The sequence below is a fragment of the Colossoma macropomum genome, unplaced genomic scaffold (genome assembly GCF_904425465.1).
Source record: "Colossoma macropomum unplaced genomic scaffold, Colossoma_macropomum, whole genome shotgun sequence".
NCBI classification, from domain to species: Eukaryota; Metazoa; Chordata; class Actinopteri; order Characiformes; family Serrasalmidae; genus Colossoma; species Colossoma macropomum.
Genome location: NW_023494786.1, coordinates 7,624,280 through 7,646,402, shown reverse-complemented (window position 1 = coordinate 7,646,402; position 22,123 = coordinate 7,624,280). Strand labels below are relative to the sequence as shown.

Sequence of the window (22,123 nt, the reverse complement as noted above, 5' to 3'; positions counted from 1 at the left end):
ATTTTGATCTCGTAATAGGCTGTGCCACCAGCCATGCAATAAGGAGAGAGTCAAACATATATAGTGTCTAATATTGCTACTTACTGCTGTAGCCACTTTACGTCAGAAAGGCGAAAGAAAAACAATATTATCTTTTAAGTTACAGACTTAAAAATGGTAACAAGGTAAAATCAGAACTCTTGCTTTCTTGTATTTTTTTTATCAGTCTTTATGAGCTGGTTCCTGAGAATCTGATTGAGCCTAAGCTTAGACTAAATGGGTTTTTTAATGATGAAACACCATTGTATTGCAGTTTAGTCCAAGTCTAGGCTGTGTAAGTGTAACTAAAATAATAACTAGTGAATCACCTCTGCTAAAAACCTCTTTATCTTTAACTTACATGAAAGTTATCACCCTAATCAGTCAATACACATCTGTAAATCACGTATACCATAAAATGACTGAGCCCCCAGCTCCTGGAAAATAATGACCATGCTGGAAATCAGCAATAAAAACTTCTGAGGGAAGTTTTACCCCCTAGAGGTTTACCATCAGAAATGTGAAAACCAGATGCCACAGCAACATCTGACGCAAATGTTCCAAAAAGAACATTAATACTCTGATCACTCTGATTGAGACTGAAAGCAAAATCAACCAATGTGCTACAGGATCTTCAAAGAGCACAGCAGAGAACTGCACGTTTAATCATCCTGCCTTTGTTGGTGTCTGTCTCTACAGAAAGATTGAGCACAGGCCTGATTGCAGCTACCTACATGCATAAAAAGAATATACAAAGGGAATAAGGCTACTTTCTCCTTTTAGCTCTGACAGGTGATGGAGCAGATTTGAGGGCATTTTTAGATGACCTCACAAGTGATCTTGTATTACAAACGGTGACTAATTATGGCAAAACCTCTAAATATAAAAGGTTGGACAGAGCCAAACCTGTAAATACAGTAGGGCTTGTGGTTGGCATATGGTTGACTCAAGATCAGGCATGTGAAGTTGTCACCACACTGAGTGGGCGGCGTCCAAATTATTAAGATTTGTTTAGCATGGTCAATTTTAAATGGAAATTGACACAATTGTAAAAGCAAGTTTTTAAATTCAAATCAGTTCCTAGAAGAGTGTCTGTATGAATAAAGTTGCCTCGTCCTGCCTAGTATACAGGGCTTATATGAGAGGTGTCAAACTTGATTCTTTCTAGGTCACAGTACTGCAGAGTGACTCTACCTCATTTAATAAACCTGATTCAGCTCCTCAGCTAATTAGAAAGGCCTTTATGAGCTGAATTTAGAGTGTTAGAAGAGGGGAAGCGCTTATCTCTGTAGATTGGTGGCCCAGAATGAACCCAATATGACACCCTTGGTTTTAATTGTAGTGTGTTTATTTGGCTCTGTTGTTTTGATCTCAGAAAAATGCAGCACAGCTAAAAAGGATTGCAATTCAAAGTTTTCATGCAGCGTGTACAACTTGTGCTTATTAAATGGAGGATTCTACTAGTTTTTAAAAATCTCTGCATAATGTGAAATGTGCTATTCTAGAGAAACTGGAGACAAAATTGTTCACAGCAGTGGTGAAAGGAACCAGACATCTAAAGTGTTTAAAAGCTACATCACAGAAAACTGTTGCACAAATTGGTGAACTTGCTGCCTTGTGCCTGTGCCATTGTTTTATGATAGTTTTGAGAACACTTTGGCCTTAAATATATATTTTTAATACAACCATGGTGAAGAAGTACATGTCGGGTATCGTAAGGCAGAATAGTCCCCAAAGAAAACTTTTTTTGTGATTTGTTACTATTTTACCATTATAAACATTCCATATAAAAACGTGAAAATATGTGTAGGTTCACTGGTCATACTGAATAGTAAATAAAATGCTTATATTTGAGTTATAGACATAGCAGCCTATGATTCTGGTCACCACCACTGTAAAGAAACACCATTTCACATGAAACACTCTTCAAGTCATTAAAACTACACACAAATTTAGATTAACTGAATCTGAATAGCCCTAGAATAACCGTATATATATACATATCATTGGATCAATCAAAAATTTGAATTGGATGCATAATGGTAAGTGTGACTCTACTTCAGATTAAGTGGTTACTTTTTCATCTGTAAGTTATCACGGTCATAAGAAAGCCACTTATTTCAATTTTTCTCTCTTTTTTTGTATTATTTTAACATGGAACAGTTGATATTCTGAAATGTAAACTGTTCAAGCTTTTTTTAAGCTATTTAGATATTTGGATTTTTTGGTGATGGCATCAAATCGTATGATGACTTCTTCCTTCATCACCCTAAAATCAGCATGTGTGGTGCTTGTGAGCTGCAGGTGTTTTCTGTTTTCATTACAGATGCAGATGACCTGAAGTTCGACCCCTTTGGAAGCTCTGCCGTCAGTGGCCTGGCTGGCTATGACTGGTCAGACAAAGACGATCAGGTCAGGAAGCCTCAGGGCGGAGCTCCGGGGGCGCTGCCCTCATCAGCTGTTCTCCACAGGAAAGAGACTTCCTTTGGAAGCTCAGAGAACATCACACACACTACAGTGGCTAAAGTCACCACTTTCCCCATCGAGGATGCAGCTTCTTCCCTGGACGGTGGCTTTGCCACCTTCGCTGACTTCAGCTCTGCAGAACAGGCAGCTGGAGAAGATGATGATGATTTTGGCGACTTTGCCAGCACAGTCTCAGAGAAGTCAGACTCTCCGCCTGCTCAGGCTGAAACGGGCCCAGAGGGATCGGATGAATTTGGAGCCTTCCAGGGGGACAAGCCCAAGTTTGGCAAGTCAGACTTCCTCAAGGCCAGCGCTCAGCCCAAAGTGAAGTCCAGTGAGGAGATGATCAAGAACGAGCTCGCCACATTTGATTTGTCCGTACAAGGTGCGTAGGTGTTGTGCCACTCGAAAAGGCCATTTTTGGAAAACTAAGGCTACATTCACTTAGCAGAGCAGCATTGAAAAGAGGCACAGATTTGATTTTTCAGAGATGTATGAACACAAAAACATCTTGAACACAAAGAAATGTGGTCTTACAACCTTACAGAGATATTTTCTGCATAATTTAATTGTTGAGATATGCTTTTGGTCGCAAATGTAATTTTTAAAATCCATTCATAGCATTTAGATATTTAGAATTTTGATATGATCATTTTAATCTCAGTGCATCAATTGAGATAGTAATAAGCTAAATATATACACAATCATCATTTATAGAGCGCCTTTTATTGGGAGGTGGCTGTTCCAAACCTTAACTGTCATGTACTGGCTAGTGTTTTTGAGTTCTGCTTCAAATTAGCTAAAATTGTCACTACCAAAACAGTCGCTACTGAAACCTTTAGTAAAGTTTTGGTAGTGTTATGATTGTTTTGTTAGTGACAAAGTGAAATGTTGAATCATTTATTTTGATAAAATAATCATATTTAAGCTATAGGGTCATTCAAAGCAAATAGATTTTAGTCTGAAGTCCAAGTCAGCTGAAAGTCTGAAGTGTATTTTTAACTTACATTGTGTGAGGGGCAGTAGAAAGCGAGCGGTGATGTTTTTACACACCTCTGAAGCTGCCTTAATGTGTGTGAAAATGTCTGCATGCCTCTGTGGAGCTTAATGAAAACATACAGTCAGAGAAACAACCTTTCTGAGCAGGGGTTTTACTAATTAGTACTCAACAGCTAGTTCTAATGAGGCAGTCTAATTGGTTGAGAAGTGTTCTTCCAGTGTTATTTATGATAAAAGCACGTTTTTCTTCACTACAATGCACTTATATTGAAATGCATTTCACATCAAACCACTCTGAGTGTCTTTGTTTACAATTGATTGTGCAGAAAATGTACAAAATCAGTGGAATTCATCATCATAAATGGTCAGAATTTGTGTTTTTGTTTTGTCATTTGGACATACCATTAGCTGCAGCCAACGATGGAGGCTGATGAGATGTGCGCATGCAGGTCATTTCAGAGCGTTGTGTTCACACTAATGTTAAAAGCTTGAAATGAGCAATAAGGCTTGTAATGTGAATGTAGTCTGATATAATATTTCCCTGACCGTTTAAAGTAAAAAACAATGGAGACTCACTTTTTTTTTCCCCCTCTGTTAGTGTTGGCCTAATGGGTCTGAAATGACTGACCGTAACAAAGCAGGTCCATGGCTGCAGTCAGTCTGGCTGTCAACAGATGGCAGTGTGGAGACTGAAGAGCTTGCCAAGCCCATCAGAGATAGATGAACACAGCCAGGCAAAATTCACGAAGCAGCATTAACAAGCTCTTCGTTGTCCCCTGTTCATTTTTCTGCTCTAATTTATTAGAGTTTCCTCAATGTGATAAAAGCTGATTTGCTTCATATGCACCCCCACCTCCTCCTGCTTGCACTGAATGTAATTTGTTGGAATGAAAAGGTTTTAGTTTTCCTCCTTTCCCTGTTGGAGAGTTAATCTGATGAGTGTGGCTCACAATGCAATGGATTAGTGCTGTCACGGCTGCCCGGAGACTGATGTGTCTCTCTCTGGGGGGTGTGATTACCTGTCTCTGTGGACGCTGTGCTAGCCAAGCCTCTGTCCTTCTGTCCTCCCGGTGGAGCACCCACCCTGCTCTGCCAGTATGAGTGTGTGAATTTTAGTGTGTTTGTATGTTTGTGTGCCTGCGCTGCACTTTGCTGTGTGAAGTCTGATGAATAATTCATACGGGGCGTCTGTTTGCTACATAATTATCATATGTTGCAAATGAGGTATTTGTAGTTGCTGTCCTGGTCCCGAATGGATTAGCAACAACAGTTTTAGAGCTGAAAGTTTCAATTATAGAATGGAATAAACAGCCAGACTCCTGTATTAAGTAGTGCATCGGAAAAATAATAATTCCACATTAGAAGTGAGACTGTCTAACCTCATAATGATTCAAACCCGTTACGATTCTTTAGGAAATTGAATGAATTATGGAATCTCAGTTTTCACCCTACATTTTAATTATAAACCCAGTCCCAAAAAAGTTGGGACAGTATGTAAAATGCAAATAAAAACAGAAAGCAGTGATTTATAAATCTACGTTGACCTGCATTTAATCGAAATCAGTACAAAGACATGCTATTTAATGTTCTATCTAATCAACTTCGTTGTTTTGTGTAAATATATGCCCATTCTTACATTGATACCTCCAAAAAAGTTGGGAGGGGGCAGATTAAGTTAAAAAACATCGTTAAACATTCAGAAAACATTTTAAAAGAGGTGATGTAATGCTTGGTAAAAGATACATCCGTGAAAGGCTCGCTCAGTCCTTTATGAGCAAGGATGGGTAGAGGCTCACCACTTTGCCAAACAATACATCAGCAAATGGTCCAGCTGTTTAAGAACAATGTTCCTCAAAGAGCTTTTGCAAGGATTTTAGCTCTCTACGGTGCGTATTATTATGAAAATATTTAGGCTTCAGACCAAGACCAAAAAAAACAAAAAAAAAAACAACTGATTGTCCATGATCTTTGACCCCTCAGATAGCACTGCATTAAAATCCTGGATTACATGTGGTGGATTTTCACCATGCTCCAGAAAACTTTGGCAAATGTTGTCATTAAACACTGTCACTGCATCCACAAATGCAAGACTAAGACGTTACTATGCACAATGGAAGTGATACACAGTCGAAACGTGCTGTGGTGTGACGAGTCAACCTTTGTTTATAGAATTAATGGATGTCCTGTTCTCTGGGCCAAAGAAATAGGACCATCCAGATTGTTGACATCCAATATCGTGTTTTTCTATTGTTTTCAATAGAAAGTTAACTAAGCACTGCTTTCATGAGTTAACTAATCACTGCTTTCTGTTTCTATTGGCATTTCACGTACTGTCCCAAGTTTTTGGAATTGGGTTTGTAGATTATTTTGGCATGATGTATCTGAAAACCCCTTCTAATTAGTGAATTCAGCTACTTCAGTGTGTACCCATTGCTGACACAGACACACACATAATATAATATTGTATAATATCTGTAGAAAAGCATTACCATTAGAATTAGACACTCTGGAGCAGCTGCATAAGAGCTGAAGTTTACAGTCATCAATGCCAAGCGTCGGCTAGAGAGGTATAAATCTCCCCAGCATTGGGCTGAGGTGCAGTGGAGCTGTATTCTCTGGAGTGAGACCACCATGCAATACTTTTGGGATGAGTTATAGGACTGTGTGATCCAGAACAGTATTGTTAGGCACAAAGTGCTTATTATTGTGTATTGCAGTCATTTGATGATCTGTTTAATGTGTTGTCATATGAAAATAAGATATTATAGCAGTGTTTAATGTGCTTGCAGGTTCCCATAAGCGCAGTCACAGTCTGGGTGAGAAAGAGATTGTGCGCTCCACGCTGTCTCCTGCCCCCGAGCAGCTTTTCCGTGACCGCTCCAACACCTTGAGTGAGAAGCCGGCGCTGCCAGTCATCCGCGACAAGTACAAGGACCTCACAGGAGAGGTGGAGGTCAGGACTGTTCTCGCTCTCTCTCTCTCGTTCATTCTCACTTGCAGGTCATACAGATGCAGTCTTTTATATGTGTGGAATAGATTAGATTATAATGATTGTCTGAATGATTTTCTAACTTGCATTTTCATTTTCTCTCTCCTGTGTGCTCTCTATCTCGCTCTTTCATGACTGCTCATTCTTATTGTGACTCAGGAAAGTGAACGCTATGCATATGAATGGCAGAGGTGTTTGGAGAGCGCTCTTCAGGTACTACTACACCTACACGCAAAGCATAATGGTCAGCACTGTGGTGCTTTCAGTTTTCAGATCTAGAATTTATTCATTCAGAATTGATTTTAAGGTTCTTTTATAGGTTTCAAGACACACTTTTTAATATTGCATTTATATTTCCATAAATTTGACTGTGTTCATTTGCTAATTCTTTTGCTAAAATTCATTTTTCTTTTTGTTTGTTTTGTTTGTAGAAGTTGTTTAAACCTCGGTAATACATTAAATCGAAAGTACTGTGCAAAAGTCAGAGCCCACCGTTTCATTTATTTAAATTTCCAGTCAAAATGGCCATTAAGTACGAGTAATTCATTTTTCAGAAAAAGGCAGGAAAAATACATGTATTTGAAAATTACACAAAAGCCTCCAATGTCAAGTATAATATTAAACCTATCAGTGTGTAAAATGTCCACCTTTTACTTGGATGCATTCTGCTGCTGCTTTACCTTTCCATCCTGCCATCAGATAAACAGCATTTTGTCACGTGAAAATGTGCATGAAAACTTGTGCCTCCATTTTTGTCATGTTTTACTTTTTTTTTGCATAATTTTAAAACACCAGTTATCGTTTAGATTAGAACAATTTCGTGATTGATGGACCAACAGAAATTGTCTAAAATCACTTGGAGATAATGTTGTTTCATTAACTTTCGTTACAAGTTAAAAATGTTTTTTCTTCTCCGACGAAATAACTATTTTGGAGATAAGACGTTTTGTTCAGACAGCATCAACTTAAAGATTTCATCTTTGAGAGAGTAGAAAATTAGCTCCACTCCTGCTACAGATCTAAAAAAAAATCAGGTGTTTCTTTCCCTCCTTCCATTGTGAGAAGACAACTCAACACTATGATTCTGAAAGGATGTGTAGCTGTCAAGATGCCGTTACTAAGAACAAGAAACAGACGAAAAAAAGAACAACATTTGTAAATCAAACAAAGATGCTGCTGGTGTTGTCAGAACAATGGACTGACCACCCCAGACAACCCACTTCTAAGACTAAACTTTGGGGGTGTAGAATAGTATCCCTGCAGTCTATCAAAAAGGATAGAAGCTGTAATAAAGGCAAAGGGTAGACACACTAAATACTAAAGGATTTATATTTTGTTGTCAAAGCTTTTGTGTAATTTTCTGTATGTTTGGTTTCTGCTTTTTCTCCCTAATGAGTGATCTCTGACTTTTGCACAGTACTGTGTTATTCTCATAATTTATTATTTTCTCTTTCTCATGCACATTCTCATTTCTCACATTTTTCAGTCCTGTTCTCTCTCTCAGCATTGTTCATTGTTTCTCTCTTTTTTCACACTGCAGGTGATCACCACGGCCAACAACACCCTTAATGGCATCAGCAGTTCTACCGTGTGTACTGAGGTCATCCAGTCAGCGCAGGGCATGGAGTACCTGCTGGGTGAGACCCACCTCCATTACCACCCTGTCACACCTTACCCTGCTCACTCCGCTCCACTTTTCACACTGATCTACTCCCAGCGTCCTCTTACTGATCCGAACAAAACTTTGCCATCCATATACTTACCTGCAGCTCAACTGGTCCTGAGATCCCTGTCTGGCATTTCAGCTCTCTCCCTGCTTCAGGTCCCCAGGGCTGTTCTTAATGAGCTTGCAGTTCTCTTCCAGCAGATAAAGTCACCATGGTGTTGGACACTGACCATTGTATAGTGAAAATTGGCAATAGCCACCAAGTCAGACAATTTAACTTAATCAGAAAACATACTGCCTGTGACTTTAAAATGCACAAAAAAGTTAACCTTTAAAATATTGAATGTCTTAAAATAGCTTCTGAGACCTTTTTTAGAGAAAAGTGGTCTATATTGTGTTTATTGTTAATTTTATGTGTGTTTATATGCATGTGTATGTGTATATATAATCATTGCAAATTATTAATATAACAGTATATAACAATATAACAATAGATGTAACAGATTTCAAACTTGGAACTGGAAGTGTAGATTATTACAATTTATAGGCTATTAAACTATACCAAGAGAAAAGTTTATGACCAGAAACACAAGAATGTAGACACTGTACTGGTGGTACAAGATATTCCTTGGATATTGGCCATCGTGAGAAAGCATCTATTTGCCTGCTGCCATAACTAACCCAGTTTGGCTGAAAAGTTTCAGTGGCTGAGCTAGCTAAGATGAGCGCTCGCCTGTTGGTGTATTTGACACAGCTCTAGAAGTTGCACCTTCACCGAAACACTCTGAGTTCTTTGATCAACCTAAAACGACCCTGCGTAAATAGGGCAGATAGTACAGTGTTTACCTCTGGGAGCGGTGTTCCACAGAGGAGGATAGCAGACTAATCTGATGTCTCTGATCAGATGAGCTCCAAGCAGCAAATAGTTTTGCTCTTGTCATTTCTCAACATGTCTTGGAGAAACAACACCTTTGTTCTTCTCATATTTGTTGCCATTTTTCATCCAGTGCTATAGTATAAGCCTGCGGTGGAGATTTATCATTTTATAGATTTTCCAAGACACATCTCACCTGTTAATATTTACTGTTACAGCAACTCTAGAGTGCTTATGCATGATATAAAGCACTACACCTTCAAAGGGATCACTGCTTTTGTTGTTTATTAAATATTTTTGTTTCTTCTTCATAACTTATTAAATGATGAATAAATAATTTTCATTTATTTTACTTTTTATGTACAGTCATATGCAAACGTTTGGTTATATGTTTTGTTGATTTTCTAAGTGAAAATAAGGTAACACATCTGCCACAGAGAGCACATTTGGCATATTAAATGCACAATTTAATACATGTATTGGAAAAAATAAAACATGTTATGTTGTGCAAAAGTTATGGCACATTTTCTATTTTATTTTTTCTAGTATGTTAAACTGACAAATAAATAGAAACTATGCAATTAAATTAGACAAAGTTAAGAAGTATCAAGCATTGAGTTACTGAATATTGCCTACAATGAATAGCTTCCACTGTTTGAGTGCATCAGCAGTGCGTAGTGCAGGAGAGCAAAGAAACCAAGGCCTTTTTAGGCAATGCTTCTAATATTCATTGCCATTGAAATTATTTGCAAAGTATTAAAGTAATAAAAGTGCTGATACTTTCTTGTTTAAGTTTTTATGGGCTGAAATTATAATACATTGTATGTGTGTTAGGTGTTGTGGAGGTGTACCGCGTAGCCAGGCGTGTGGAGCTGGGCATCAAGGCCACTGCCGTTTGTTCAGAGAAGCTGCAGGAGCTGCTGAAGGACATCAGCCGTGTGTGGAACAATCTGATGGGTTTCATGTCTCTGGCCAACCTCTCTGTGAGTTTTCCACCAGAATGTCATACAACCAAAACACTTTGTCCTCACTGCAGCCTTTTGGCTTATGCATCTTACTGTGTGCTTTTTCTAATTAGGTGCAAAGTATATTTCATGTCTAAAAAGTGTCCAGATCCCTTCTAATTAATAAAGTCAGCTTCTTTAAGGGTCACCCATTACTAGTACCGGTGTTCAAGCATGCACAATTCTAGAAAAGCATGGAGTAGGATACCTCTATGTAACCATGCCCAATGCCAAGGATCACCTAGAGGTAGGCCAGGTCACGATCAAGAAATTTTAGCTGACGATTAATTATGATTAATAATTTAATTGTAAGTGGCCAAATGAAATATGCACCGACTTGCTTCCGTGTTGTCAATACTGAAAACTGATGACAGACAGCTTGAGCTCAAATAACAAACACTATGCCCCGCTGCCCTCTAAAGGTGTTATAACACCAGTCAGAGGTTAGAGCTTTTGTTGTTTTTGTATGACGTAGGCTTGTGCCTGGTGATGGTTAATCGCGTTACCGCGGTAACAGCCTCCAATGACTGTAAGAACTCACTTACTGCCAGTAAAAAACAAACTTATAAATATGTTGGGTGGTGATATCCTGCATTAGTACCACATTTATTTACCTGACATAGATGAGATTGTTCTGAACACGCTCTGTGCTGCAGGTAGATATAAAGCCTGTAAGAAAAGCCACCTGTGTGATACAGTGTACATTTTAGGATGTCTTCACACCACAGGTTTCATGTCTCAGCTCTCGTATGCCAGGCAAAATGGGTCATTTCAAACGGCTAAATGGCTTAGAGAAGACTAAGTTGCTACATACGATAAAGTTCTTGTGACATTTGCAATTTGGTTTTTTCTTAATCTTACTAGATGGACTACAGTTTCGTAGCCAAATTAAAGATGACTTTATATTACTGTATAGAATTTTTACTGCTTTATTATGTTGTTTAATTTGAATTTAAAGGTTAATACCCACCTCACATGGAACTCAGTGTTTTTTATGGAAAATAATTGAGGTCAGTTTTAAATAATAGGAATCAGCTTAAATTATTGTGATAAGCTGTTTATGTAATAATTGTGACAGGCCTAGTTTCAAGGGTATAAAGCCCTGCAGAATTGGGCTGTGGAGCAATGGAACTGTTGCACCAAATACCTTTGGGATGAGCTGAAGTGATCCAGAAGTGATCATCCAACATCAGTACTTGACCTGGCTAATCCTGTTGTGGCTGAATCCAATCAGATTCTCACAGCAATGTTCCAACATCTAGTGTAAAGCCTTCCCAGAAGAGTAGAAACTGTTACTGAGCAAAGAGGGAACCAACTCCCTTATAATAGCCTTGATATTGGAAGAAACACTGGATGAACAGGTGTCTACCAACAGTGTAATTCATCACAGTTTTCTAGTATGGTCATGTCTTCTCTGAGGCTGTTTGGTGCTCCAGAGAAAGAAGCTGTGAAAGGCAGATTGCTGGTCAGTGCTGAGTAGAGCCAGGAAAAAGGGATGGATTTGTGCTGTCTGCTGCTTGCTCCTGGGAGAATATTGCTTTTCAAATGCCAGCTGATAATATTTGAGGTGCGTGTGGGGGTGTGTGTGCGTATGTGTGTGTGAGCGCTCTGGGCGAGAGCGAGTGGGAGTTGGAAGGCAGTCTTAGGAGCTGTCTCTACACACTGTCAGAAAGCACCTGACGCCACAAGTGCTCAGGAACATAATGAAGGCGAATGTGGAAAAAGAGAAAGGTGTCGCTTTCTATTCTGAGCCTTTTCTAGTCTGAGGCTTTTTTCCATGCAGGTGTATTGATCGGCAGGGCTGATGCAGTCATAAGCCATGGAGCTGATGAGCAGCTTTAGTTTCCGTGACACCTGGGGCTTTGTGTAGAGGAGAATGCATGGTAAAGTTTTCATTTCTTTTCATAAAGCATAGGCATTCATGCGTGTGTATGTGCGTGTCTTTTCCAGCCTGATGAGAGCTCTCTGGACTTCTCCTCTTGTATCCTGAGGCACGGCATTAAGAATGCGAAGGAGCTGGCCTGTGGAGTGTGTCTGCTCAACGTGGACTCGCGCAGCAAGGTCTGCACCGCACCATACATAAACATAGTCACATAAACAGACCAGATAAAGTATTCATATATTCCTATATCGATTCAATCATCATGTTATATTGTATACAGTACTGTGCAAAAGTCAAACGTTCATTTATTTTATTGCCAGCCAAAACAGCCATTAAGGACAGTAAGTTATTCATTTTTTGGTGTCAGGGAAAAAAAAATTCCACAGCTTCAGCAACTAAAATATAATATCACGTTTTTCAGTATGTAGTGTGTTCATCATCTTTTACTACAGTTTCCATTCTTTTCACTTGCTTTCAGTTTTTCATACCACCAAAGTTTAGTTTTAAAAGTTGTTTTACATTTTCTGCTTCTTTTGATCCAAGTAATCCAAGACATATTCGGTGACGGTTCTTAGAACACCAGCAGCTTCTTTGTTTTGAGCTTCTCAGTAAGGGCTTATTTGACAGCTGCACATTTGTTCACATCCATAGTGTTGAGTTGTCTTCTCACAGAGCAAGGATGGACAGAAACATCTGTGGATTTTTTCAGATCAGGAGCACTGATGATCTGATGGTGACAGGTTTGGTGGTCTACCAGATCTTGCATGGTTGTTAGGAGTCCCTTTTTCTCTGTATCTTGTAATAATTTTTTGAACCCCAGTTTTTTCTCTAGACTTTCCTGCTCCTTATGCAAGTGGATTATCTTATATCTGTAATCATCTCAGAAATGTCACCTGACAAATGAATAACTTACATAAATAAAGAGTAATCTTTTTTTGCACAGTACTGTACCTGGAAGCATGATAGCAAGTGCACAAAGCTCATTTCACCATATGCACACCAAAAAAAGCTGTATGACTGACGTTTTCTTTGGCTTTGGGCATTTTGCAGAAGAAAGAAGAGAACACTTTCGGACGTCTGTTTAAAAGAGTATGATGCATCAATCTCTGACTCTAAACCCCATCCAGAGCTGTTTTAGTGAGGCTGACGCTGTGGTGCCAAAATGATCCGCACCTGCCTGCACCTCCACACTCCCCCAGCCTATAGCATTAAACAGTAAAAAGCTTGACTAGCCATGCTGATGGTCATTCGAACAGGCAGCTTAAGGCTGCTGGGCTATGCCTTTTTTTATTAGGAAGGCTGGACAGGGGAGGGTTGATGGCAGCCGGCATACTGACTCATTATTTTGGCACCTCAGGTTGGTGGGAAAGATGTTCTGGAAAGGTTCGTGGCGAAAAGGGCACAGCTAGTCTAAGGCCTAGTTTAAAGCAATAATTTGCCAAAAAATCAAATGTACACAGTTTTCCAAAACTGTGTTTGGCTTCTAAAGCCGGCTTCTTTAGTTTTGCATTAGCCACAAGGCTAATGTGGCTAACAATTAACGGACAGATATAAGCTAAGTTTCGCTAGGTTCTCTACATTTGTACTTTTTTATAGACAACAGTGTGTCATACAGTTTCAGAAACCACATAATTCTATTTAATAATATTTAACAAACGATTTGATTTATGCTATGATTTAGGCATGTATAGCAAAATGCTGACTGGTGGATATTAGCTTTCCATTACGTTAGCTATATTAGCCTTGTAGCTCCAGTCCAAAACTAAAGAAGCTTACTTTGGACACTAAACATGTCTTGGCTGATTGACCACATTTAAAGCAAGGGGAATATTGTTTGTTTTTTTGCCGAATTATTGCTGAAGCATTTTACTTGAACCCTGCAAGATAATTTCAACATAACCATGTCATAAAGCTGTCACGGCAGACGTCATATGCTGTCATGACAGATTATGTCCAGTAATATAACAGTGTTGCATTACCATCAGTTGTAATTGTCACGATAGGTGTCATAATGGTTGATGACGGCTAACTGGAGTACACAGCAAAAAACTGCATGCGACATATGCTGTCGTGATATCAAATATTATGGCATCAATCTCAAAAATTAAAGGTAATGGTGACATTACACTAGAGGTGGGCAGTATGACAATATTCCATCATTATCATGAAACTTTATTTTATCAAGACAGGCGGTATGCTTTTCTGAGCATATTGTGGATATTGTCTATAACTCTGAACAGCTTTACCTTGTTTCACACCATCTCCAGATGGTCTCCCTATACATCTCCCTACTGAGGCTGAGAGCATCGTAGTGATGTTATAGGTGAATGCAATGCACAGCCATTAAATAAATGTCAAACTATCTGTATAACATTTGTTAATGTTAAACAGTGTGACTTACTAGGAGGGATGAGCTGGTTAGCATTAGCTTAGTTAACTTGATAACAGCTCAACACAGAACATGTACGATTCTGGCTAACTCAAGTGACTCAAGTTCAGAGGTCTGGTGCTGAAGGGAAAGAAAGGCGAAATATTGCGATACATATCATGAATGTATTTAAGAATTGTCATGATATCCTTGCCCATACCTACATGACATTGTTAAATCACTGAATACAATCTGCCATGACAGCATATGGCATCTGCCATGACATCTTAATGGCATGATTATGTCAATATTATGCAACTGGGTTCTTATCAAGTGTTATCAACTGTTGCTTCAGTCGAGCAGTGCTAACTGCTTACAGTAAGTGGCAGGTAATGCTTTTGGCATGCTAACTGTTCATGCTCATTTTAATTTTCATTTTTAGCACATTAGCAATGCTTGGTTGACAATTTTGCATCCACCACTCTTCATACAATCACCACTTGTAGTTCAGATGCTGTGCCACCTGTTCGTCACGTACTTGCACACAAACAAACTCTTAAAAATCCTCTTCCATTCCTGTTCTTCCTGCCACCCTCAATCCTTTCTCCTAATAACTACTACACCACCCCAGCCAGAATGTAGGAGACGCATAGTCTAAAGTGCATTAGGCTATGTTAGATGTTCTTTGGAGGGCAATCAGACTGCAGTGAATGTATGGGAAACACACAGAATGAGCAAGAGCTGTGGAGGGGGGAGTATGAAGAGCAGATGCGACCTAACCATCCGTCACTAGTCGCAAAACCCAGGTGCTAAGCGAGCAGCTGAACGCATCCAACCAGCTGCTGATTGATAGAGTCCTTTCTGCCCGCTCCTGACACCTGATTAATGATTCCCCCATTTTTAATTACATATTTGGGAATGAGACTGGCAGCGCTTCAGATGATAATGAAATCAAAGCAGTTTGAAACACACCCCTTTTTGAAGGAAGTCCAATGGCGAGTCGGCATCATGGGATTAGTGTTGATTGTTGTATTAGATGAGCTGAGAATGGGGGGCATGGCTGGGGGGCAGTGAATGGTGGGTGAGGGAGGCTCTTTGTGGGGTTACAGGGCGAGGGGCTCACCGCAGTTGGAACAACTCTTTTGGGCTCAGGATTGGCTGCTGGTTGTGGAGAGGCTCTGCGACATCATCCTGCTGAATCTGCTTTACAGGATGTGTCATCAGGAATGGGCAACTGCCAGCAATTTAGTTTTTAGCAGTTGAGAATGTAAGATAATTTTCCTAACAGAGGATGCAAATCCATGTTGATGTTAATTTTTTTTTAAATAATTAAAACAGGTTTTCCCCTCCCAAAATGTGGTCCATCATTGCACTGGACCTAAGATGCTAAAGTAACTAACAAGTAATGGCCACCAGTTAGCACTGTGTTAACTACAGACTTAAAGCATCACACACTCGCCTCAAACCATGCCGAGATAGTAATCTTAAATAGACTGTAAATAGCTGTAAATACATTTTTAATATGTCCAGAAGGATGAACAGAGCTATGGAAGATTCTAAAAAGACTGACAGAGCTGTATAAAATTGAGAATTAAAGCAGCACCACTGCATTACTGATGAGAAAAAAAAAACGTGCTAAAATATGGTGGGTGTGTGTGCTGCTGTGAGTCACCCTGTAAAGCCTGAAATAATCATTTAAAAGTCTTTGAGTTTGAGTTTGGGTCGGATTTTGCATTTTTCAGACCACCTCATGCATCTTTACGCATTAATGTAACATGCACAGAGTCAAAAAGAAGGTCCGGCTTGATGTTTAGTTCTCATACACAAAATCATTATGAAAATATTATACTGATGAAGATATAACAATAGCAGATAATTCTCAGAAGAATTCCCTTTAAATATTGTTTGAGGCACTCGCAAACATCTGCTTGTGGGGGTCTGAAGCACAGCTGATGATACAGAATGTTCTTCTGCATGTTGCATGCAATTCCACATTTCCACAAGAGAGGTCTCCAAATCCCCAAGTCTGACATAGTGCAGCTTTAAAATCATAATATCCAGATTCATCATCAAATCTCAAGGCAGATAACTTGACAAAAATGTATGTATGTAGGTAAATGCAATATGTTATTTATTATTTTATACACTTCTTGTTCACATAAGTCTTGTAAAATATCTCAAAATACCTTTTGGAGAATAGTTTGTAATATTTAAATCCACATTGTTATAAGTTATTATAGTAATTAAGATACCAAGAACTTGTCAAGATCAGCATGACAAGTGATTCTAAACTTTTGAACACTAGTGTATGACATTTAGAACAGAGACAAAATTGAGGCTTCAAGATGGCTGTTATTGCTGTTTTTAGCCTTGCCATGTATTTTTGCCCAAGTAATTTAGATTAGGCTGCTAGTAGGTCTGAACGATTTGGGGAAAATGCCTAATCATTATTTTTCTCACCAATATTGCGATCGCGATTTAAATGCGTTTATTTCTATCAATCTTTGCCCGTTTTTCAATGGCAAGATGACGAGCACATCCATTTTTCAGACTTGAGGCTTGAACACAATGTAGTGTGCCAGACTGCCAGTTCACATTCACTAGCTCTGTGTTATTAGGCTAAATTTCTCCACTTTAAACTCAAGGTAGCTGTGAATAATAGAGCATATAATACAAATTCTATCTCTTGCAATGTGAAAATTGCACTCTTTCAAACTGCAGGTTCACTGTATAATTATTATGATGAATTATTTAGGCATGCAGTTTGCACAATGCTAATTGGTAGGTTATAAGTTTGGTAGCTTCAGTGCAAACCTAAAGAATCTTGGCTGATTGACTGCATCTGGAGTAAATTAGATATTTTTTTTTCTCTTCTCATTTTTTATGTACAATTTTTTATTTTTTTATTTTTATTTTTCCCCTCCTGTCCTGGTGATACGTTGCCCATTCCTGTGAGGTTTAGAGGCTACGGCACATTGATATTAACACCTTGGGCTTCTTGGTGCTCTATTTGCTCACAGTCCCAGCAATCTAGCCTCTAGCTTGCTTTGGTTCAGACAACCCTGACCATATTTATGCTATTTCCAGGCACTGACAAAAGACCCTGGCACGAAGTTAAGGGTAAATATTTTGCTTTTGTTCTGTTATTCCTAAAAAAACTTTGGCAAGCTGATATCTGTAAAGTCTAAAGTCTAAACTCTAAACTCCTTCAAACCCTGTATTAACTCTCATGGTCCTTCCAGCTATGCAAATGTGGAGCACTTTGAGCTTGCAATGAGATGTTAATTAACCTTTTAGCAAAGCGAACAGAGGTCAAACCAGTTCAGCTGACCTTTTCAGCCACCTGCTCTCTCTTCAGCGGCCTGAGCAGGGGAAGATGGCGACACAGCGATAACCACCGTGGAATTAGCCTTTTCATCCCACGCTGTCATGAAAATGTCCACTCCAGAGCTGCTGGACGGGCAAAATGCGAATGAATATGCAGAGTGAACGAGAAAGCAAATGAATGAGGAAAGGAGATAGGATCACTGGCATAGCAGTCTTGGTTGTTTTTTGTAAGTTTTTGAACAGAGTGACCGCTCAGCTCTGCGGAACTTCTGGGTCCTGTGGTGGTATAACATCTCGAATTAAGTTAGAATGAAACTAACATCCATGCCTTGTTTTCGAAAAGTGGTGATCAAATTATAAGGCAGAAAAGTTCACAAGAAATCTCTATAAATAGATAATCACAATATACTATTTATATATTGTAGTAACTTCTTGTTGTTCATAAAAATATTGAATGAAATGTAGAAAATAACTTTAGGTATCTTTAGTAGTCCAGTCAGACTGTAGAAGTTACAGTACTAGGCGTCTATAAGAGTAAACAGATATTAGTGTCACACAGTAAAATTGGAATTTACTTTTAGTGGTATTGATAGATAATAAACTGTAGTACTTTGCAAATATGAGACCACCCTTCATATACAGAGGAAACGGGACTCCTAAAAATGAAAAAAACTTGTAGACCCCCAAAACTCTCCCCATCAGATAAACAGTACTTACAGCTTTCATCTTTGAGAAAGAGGAAAAAATCAAGCTCCACTCTTACTTTAGATCTAAAAAAAATCCACAGGTGTTTCTGTCCGTCCTTCCACTGTGACACTATAAGTCTGAAAGGTTGTGTAGATGTCAAGAAGCCTCACTGAGAAAAGGAAATGAACACAAAAGAGGAAAATTTGCAAATCAAGCAAAGAACCCAGATATTTGTGATTACTTGGATTGTGAGAAGCAGAAAAATGCAACCAACTTTTAAGACTGAAATTTGGAGGTGTGGAAAATTAGTTTTTTTTTAGTTGTCAAAGTTCAGTTGTTTTTCCTGATACTGAAAATTGATTAACTTAATACTATATACTGTATGGAAAATACTTAATGGATGTTTTGACTAGAAATTAAATAAATGAAGGGTGGTCTCTGATTTTTGAACAGCACTGTAACTGCAGTGATCATTTGTCGGGTGCTTGAAAATACTCTTTTTAGAAATTAGGTTTCTGTCTAGATAACATTTGAAGGTTTCTTTTGGTGTAATTTTAAGCAGAATAGAACAAAACAAGCCAGTTGAAACAAGCTTTGTCAGGTTTGTAAAACTTTTAGAATAGAGTAGCAGTCCTCAGAAAGCATGGGCTCATTAATGTTTTTAATACAGACTTACATATAATCGGATACTGAATTTTATTAGTATTGCCCAGCAAATTATTATTGATTAAAACAATTGTTAATAAGTGACTTCAAACTTTGGAAGTGTAGTGGATTTATTATTGGTTATCATTGTTGAAAAAAACGCTAAATGAAGCGTAATTCAGGTCCATGCGCATGTGTGTGTACAGTCTCTCGCTGTGTGGGAGGGCATGATTCACCACACATGAGTCATTTCTCTCGGGCTGCAGCACAGCTATTTCATCAGGGATGCAAAGCCTTGATCTAAGCTACATATACACACTCGCACACACATTATCATCCTTTTTTGCAAGCATAGTGCTGCAGCTGTGCTTTTCAAAGGGAGCGCTCCGAATCAGCGTATCGAGCGAACTTCATAGGCTTCTCGATTTCCTACCTCCATATATAGACACCGTGGGTGGAAAGCGCAAGTCTATAAATCCTGCAAACTGTGTCAGGAGGACAGAGCACTGAGCCTCATTAACCACTCATAATGCATGGCAGTGTTCTAACCTGAAGTAAGATGTCTTCACCAAATTAAAATCCTTACTTAATAGTGTTTGAATCTAAATTGGTCGCACCTGGATGCCTGCTTGTAGTGCGCCAGCCATAGTACTGTAAATGATTCAAATGATAGTTCAGCGAAAAATCTAATTTACACAATTTTGCCTTTAAACCAATTGTTTCAGGTTTAAAGTTTGCCTATTTAGTTTGAGGCTTAAGTAGCAGTGCAGCTTATGTGCACCAGTTATGTGCACCATTTAGCTACATAACTAAATTGTTACACATGCACACTGTCGTGTTGTTAAGTATGGCTAAAACACAGACAAAATTCAAACAAATCTGTACAACTGCGTACACTGCGACAGTACTGCCCAAGCCATCTGCTCGAGCGTAGTGGTGCAAGCCGCAATGCCGGTTGTGTTTATAGTAGTTGTAGCCCATCAGGTAATTCGAACTCTATAGAACAAATCCAAATGTGTGTAAACCGAAGACCATGAAGTACAAAATTTGTTTAGTTTGGTCCCAAAGACAAACTAAAGACTTCTGGTTTTGGAAGCTGAAGAACCCCCTGCTGTGCCTGCTGCCTTAGCTGCATTTAGAGCAGGCGTGTCCAGTCTTAGCCACGAAAGGCTGGTCTGGCTGCAGGTTTTCATTCCAGCAAAGCAGGAGATCACCTGATCAGCAGTTTAAAGACTGAAACCAATTGATTAAACAAGTCAGGATCAGGAGAATCAGATGGGCTCCAGCTTGTTTTGAGTGAAAACCTGCAGCCACACCGGTCCTCTGTGGATAAGGTGACGTCTTAGATAAACCTTTTTGCATCTAGTTGTGAAAATTGCCATTGCAACGATACATGTATTTGTGAGCTCCTGCTGGTGTGGGTTTCCTCTTTCTCAGTGATGCCCAAAAAGCTACTTGAGTGCTAATAAAATGCTACACTTTACATTTTAAACTGCACGTTTCATAGCATTTCACAAAATGAACATTACAATTCAATTTAGTTTTTTTCGTCTGAGATGTTATAATTATTAGACCTATTGGGATGAATACTTCTTGAATTGTTGTTATTAGGCTTTTATTTCAGTTTTACCATATTTTAATTTATGCTACAACCAATGCTACCTGCTCAAAGTTTACGCTCAACCCTGTACATCAGCAAGTAAGTCTAATTGACATTACTTAACAACAGTTTTTTGTAAGTATGTGATGATCCTATGCTAATTGGTGGTCTTAAACATCCGTGACGTGTTAGCTACATTTAGCTTCATAGCTCCACTGCAAGAGCAGAGAAGCATACCATAGACACCAAGCATGTCTTGGCTGGTGGACTGCTTTGGGTGTTGGAGATGTGTATGTCTTATGTCTTTTTTGCCTCACTGCCAGTTTACTGTAGCTCAAGCTAGGTTGCAAGCGCCATTTCTTCTGATTGTGAAGTTGTCTTTAGGCAGCCTAAACACTCTCTCTCTCTCTCTGTTATCTCCTCTCTGCTGGCTCGTACGTGGCGGGCAGGCTTTCAACTCCGAGACAGATAACTTCAAGCTGACGTACGGCGGTCACCAGTACCACGCCAGCTGCGCTAATTTCTGGATTAACTGCGTGGAGCCCAAGCCTCCAGGCCTCATCCTGCCTGATCTGCTTTGAGCTCCATCTTCAGCCAAACGCTGCTGCTGGGAGAACCTGGGAAAGTTCCTGGGGAGTCGTCTCGTATTTATTTATTGCTGTCTTTTTCCCTTTTTCATTGCCAACCAATGGCTGGGCCTCTTAGTTCTTGAATTTGGGCTGTGAAGCTCACAACATTTGTAGAAGACTGGAAAGGGGAACAGAAAAAATCTACTGGTGTAATTTATATGGGTCTGTAATGTACATGGACTGAAAGTTGTCTTTGTTTTTTCTTTCTGTGTCTGGCCTTCTGAAGGGGAGCAGAAACATCTGGCTGGCTTTTAAGTTTTTGTGCAGTCTCTACTGTAGAAAATGGTTTTGTAGGTTTGACAGCCATCCATAAAATAGCAAAAATATCAGAGGTCTTTTCGTGAGGGATGATCCACTGGACATCAAGAAATGTAATATACAGTTTTGAGTAAATTGCACAATGTGAAACTTACACTCTTGCATTTGTATTAGCCACTTGTCTCATAACTGTATTAAATGATGCAGTATAGATGTATAGATCAAGGTTATATTCAGACATTATGTACATGTTCAGAAAAGTGTTCTCTTTATATGCCTCATTTCTTTTCAGCAGGGCTGTGCTATCTATCATTTTGCTGGAAATCGATGTCTTTAATGGCTGGGTCTTGAAATGGTGTGTGGCGCTCTGTGATTAAATTGCATTTTTTTGAGGATCTTTGATAAAACATCTCAGTCTCGGCAGACTGCTTAAAATGGTGATATTTACCATTTTGAATTGTGTGTGATGGCGCTATTGAATGTCTTTTCCTATTTTGTGACTTCTTGAACATTGACAATGTACTTGAAAAGTGGCAGCGCACGACTTAACTAATCGTTGTTTCTTCAGATTGAAGTTCTTTGGTCTCAATCCAGTTTCAGCTGTGATGATAAATTAGTTTACCTAGGCACTTTGAGTGTTCATAACATGATTCTAAACATGATGATGTAGCCTACTACTGCCTGGATTAAAATACTGTGTGTAAAGAACTG

At 39.1% G+C, this 22,123-nt stretch overlaps 1 protein-coding gene across 6 annotated transcripts in view; it reads left to right on the top strand.

Annotated features, from left to right (window-relative positions):
• synrg (synergin, gamma) overlaps positions 1-22,123 on the top strand; it is a 53,105-nt gene extending 30,982 nt beyond the window's left edge. For 3 of the 6 annotated variants that reach the window (XM_036559371.1, XM_036559363.1, XM_036559338.1), the window contains 9 exons: positions 2,345-2,869; positions 6,273-6,436; positions 6,632-6,685; positions 8,013-8,109; positions 9,847-9,995; positions 11,967-12,077; positions 12,949-12,987; positions 17,354-17,386; positions 20,975-22,123. In XM_036559371.1, the coding sequence (XP_036415264.1) occupies positions 2,345-2,869; positions 6,273-6,436; positions 6,632-6,685; positions 8,013-8,109; positions 9,847-9,995; positions 11,967-12,077; positions 12,949-12,987; positions 17,354-17,386; positions 20,975-21,106 (1,304 nt within the window). In that variant the 3' untranslated portion in view covers positions 21,107-22,123. The remainder of the gene's footprint in view (positions 1-2,344; positions 2,870-6,272; positions 6,437-6,631; positions 6,686-8,012; positions 8,110-9,846; positions 9,996-11,966; positions 12,078-12,948; positions 12,988-17,353; positions 17,387-20,974) is intronic. The other 3 variants (XM_036559381.1, XM_036559355.1, XM_036559346.1) reach the window with 2 other exon arrangements.